This window comes from Mustelus asterias, chromosome 26, assembly GCF_964213995.1.
Source record: "Mustelus asterias chromosome 26, sMusAst1.hap1.1, whole genome shotgun sequence".
Classification (NCBI taxonomy): domain Eukaryota; kingdom Metazoa; phylum Chordata; class Chondrichthyes; order Carcharhiniformes; family Triakidae; genus Mustelus; species Mustelus asterias.
The window spans coordinates 38,024,432-38,027,814 of NC_135826.1; the positions used below are offsets into that span (position 1 = coordinate 38,024,432).

The 3,383-nt window shown below is 52.8% G+C and overlaps 1 protein-coding gene across 2 annotated transcripts in view; it reads left to right on the forward strand.

Annotated features, from left to right (window-relative positions):
• Positions 1-2,971: 2,971 nt before the first annotated feature.
• The window catches only part of klhl26 (kelch-like family member 26), an 18,033-nt gene continuing 17,621 nt past the window's right edge, over positions 2,972-3,383 (forward strand). The window contains exon 1 of one of the 2 annotated variants that reach the window (XM_078198480.1): positions 2,972-3,070. In XM_078198480.1, coding sequence (XP_078054606.1) covers positions 3,024-3,070 — 47 coding nt within the window. In that variant the 5' untranslated portion in view covers positions 2,972-3,023. Of the gene's footprint in view, positions 3,123-3,383 lie in introns of both variants that reach the window. The other variant, XM_078198481.1, reaches the window with a different exon arrangement.

Genomic DNA, 3,383 nt, shown 5'->3' on the forward strand with positions numbered 1-3,383 from the left:
TTTCGGAGCGCTGCCCCTTCGTCAGATGGATTGGAAATGAATAAACCTGTTGGACTTTAACCTGGTGTTGTGAGACTCCTTACTGTGTTCACCCCAGTCCAACACCGGCATCTCCACATCGTGAGTGGCAGGGAACAGACAGTGGTTAATGATTGTTTTTTAGACTGGAAGGAGTTCTCTCAGGTCAGTGGTGATGCTGTATTGGATACTCGGACATGGGTGTAAAGGGCACAGTATCAGGAGGTTAACGATAAACAGAAGGACATAACCAGGCCGGTGATATGGATTTCAATAAAGCATTAGACAAATTACCACATCAAAGCCTGGTTAATAAAGTTAAGGCTTATGGAAAGGAGTGGTGAGTGTCACAAAAAAGGGTGTAGAATGTGAATTGGTTGTTTGTCAGGCTGAAGGATGAGTGCTGTTTCCCAAGGTTTGGTGCCTTAACCACTGCTTTTTGATATATATATAAATGACGTAGATATTGAAATATAATTTCACAACTTGCTGATGATACCAAACTTGGAGGCGTGGGAAGCAGTGAGGGTGAGGCAAACAAACAGCAACAAGATACATATAGGCAGCAGATTGGGCAGAAAATTGGTAGATTGAATTTAGTACAGAAATGTGTGCGGTGCTGTATCTTGGCAGAAGTGATAGAGGGAAAGGCAATATAGACTAATAGCACATTCTAAAGAGTGAACAGGGACCTGGGCGGGGGATTCATGGGTATAGATTCTTGCAGTGCACGGGACATATTGAGACAGGTTAGCACACATCTTCAGCTTCATAAATAAATATATTGGGTTTGATTTTACCATCAAGTTGCGCATGTTTTCGGGCGCGAAAACTTGGTAAAGTCAGGCGTGAGGCAAGTAGCACAATCCGCACCCGCCTCCGCGGCGGTTACCCCTTTATCGAGGGCCGAAAATGGCCATAATCGGGACCGCGTCCAAAACGGGCGCAATGGCCATTGAAATGTATTTGCATTTAAATTGACTTAATGAGCTGCACACCCAACTTTAGGTCTAATACAGATAGGAAATATACAGTAAATGGCAGAACCCTTAAGAGTATTGATAGGCAAAGGGATCTGGGTGTACAGGTACACAGATCACTGAAAGTGGTAATGCAGGTGGAGAAGGTAGTCAAGAAAACATACGGCATGCTTGCCTTCATTGGACGGGGCATTGAGTTTAAAAATTGGCAAGCTATGTTGCAGCTTTATAGAACCTTAGTTAGTCCGCACTTGGAATATAGTGTTCAATTCTGGTCGCCACACTACCAGAAGGATGTGGAGGCTTTGGAGAGGGTACAGAAAAGATTTACCAGGATGTTGCCTGGTATGGAGGGCATTAGCTATGAGGAGAGGTTGGAGAAACTTGGTTTGTTCTCACTGGAATGACGGAGGTTGAGGGGCGACCTAATAGAAGTCGACAAGATTATGAGAGGCATGGACAGAGTGGATAGTCAGAAGCTTTTTCCCAGGGAAGAAGAGTCAATTACTAGGGGGCACAGGTTTAAGGTGCGAGGGGCAAGCTTTAAAGGCGATATACAAGGCAGATCTTTTACACAGAGGGTGGTGTGTGCCTGGAACTCGTTGCTGGGGGAGGTAGTGGAAGTGGATACGGTAGTGACTTTTAAGGGGCGTCTTGACAAGTACATGAACGGGATGGGAATAGAGGGATATGGTCCCCGGAAGGGTAGGGGGTTTTAGTTCAGTCGGGCAGCATGGTCAGTGCAGGCTTGGAGGGCCGAAGGGCCTGTTCCTGGGCTGTAATTTTCTTTGTTCTTTACTGGCACTTCCCCCTTTACCACCACATTCACCCATCCAGAATCAGCGCGAAACAGACATACAGGAGTCCGATTCGGGCGCTCCAGTTAGTGAGGAGCTAAGTGCCGAGCGTCCGATGGGGGGGGTCTCTGCTTGAGATCAGTGGGGGGGGGGGTAAGGAGGATCCGCTGCCACTCTGCCTGAGATCGATGGGGGGAAGGGGGCGAGGGGGAGAGTGCCCCACGATCGGTCTGGGTGGTGGGGGTGGGGGGGGGGTAAGGGGGTCAGTAATGTTGTGAGGGTGGGGCAATGTCTGTGGGGGTCAGTGGGAGGTATTATCCGACCCGGGAGCGATGTGGCAGGGGAGCCGCATTTTGTCTGTTTTTTTTCTGCGCGTGCGCAGTTGGAGGCGCCGATCGGAGCTGCAGGATTTCGGGCACGTTAAGCCCCGCCCACAGGCTTGTGCAGCGCGATTCGGAATCACTGATATTTTTTCAGGCAGAGTGCGTATTGGGGTGTCTGAGAACGGGACTAAAAGTCGGATCTGAAACACTCCCAGATTCAAGTCCGCCCAGAGCTTAGAATTAAAATGGTAAAACAGGGCCCAATGAATGCAAAAGGAGTTAGGCTGAGAATCCAGCTGCCTTTTAGCTTTGACAAAGGGTCGTCTGGACTCGAAACGTCAGCTCGATTCTCTCCTTACAGACGCTGCCAGACCTGCTGAGATTTTCCAGCGTGTTCTCTTTTGGAGTTAGAGTGAACCTTTGTAAAGCTCAGGGTTCGGCGACACCTGGAGCATTGTGTCCAGTTCTGCTCAGCACTCTTTGGGAAGGGGGTGGAGAGAGGGTGCAGAGTTAGGGCAATGACTCCAGGGAGGGGCCACAAGGTTAGGCTAGAAAAGCCCGACAGAGTCCTCACAGAGAGCCATCAGGTGTGGGAGGGCAGAGTGGCCTCGCTCCGCTGTAATGACTCAATCTGCTGCTGGCAAACTGGCTAATGAATATGTAATTACCAGTTATGAATATGCATTGTGATAGCCCCACCCCTCTCACTGGGCACGCCCACTATTTCACTGTCCAGCCACGGCTCCGCCCATTGACGCAGGCCCCGCCTCCCGACCAAGCCCCGCCCCTCGCTCCAGGCTCCGCCCTCGATCCGCCCCGCCCTGCCCCAGACACCATCTCGGACACCAGGCCCCGCCCCCTCGCTACAAGTCCCGCCCCCTCTCGCAGGCCCCGCCCCCGCTAAGATGGCCGAGTCCGGTGGCGGGGAGTATTCTCCGGAGCGGCTGAGCAGGTAAAGGGGAAACCCGGGCTCCGGGCCTGGGAAACACCGCGGCTTCAACCCGGTAGGCCCCGAACACAGGTTGGGGGTTAGGGGAGAGACAGAAGGGGGGGGGAGAGAGACAGAAGGGGGGGGGGGGGGGGAGAGACAGAAGGGGGGGGGGAGAGACAGAAGGGGGGGGGGGGAGAGACAGAAGGGGGGGGGGGGGGAGAGACAGAAGGGAGGGGGGGAGAGACAGAAGGGGGGGGGAGAGACAGAAGGGGGGGGGGGAGAGACAGAAGGGGGGGGGGGAGAGACAGAAGGGGGGGGGGGAGAGACAGAAGGG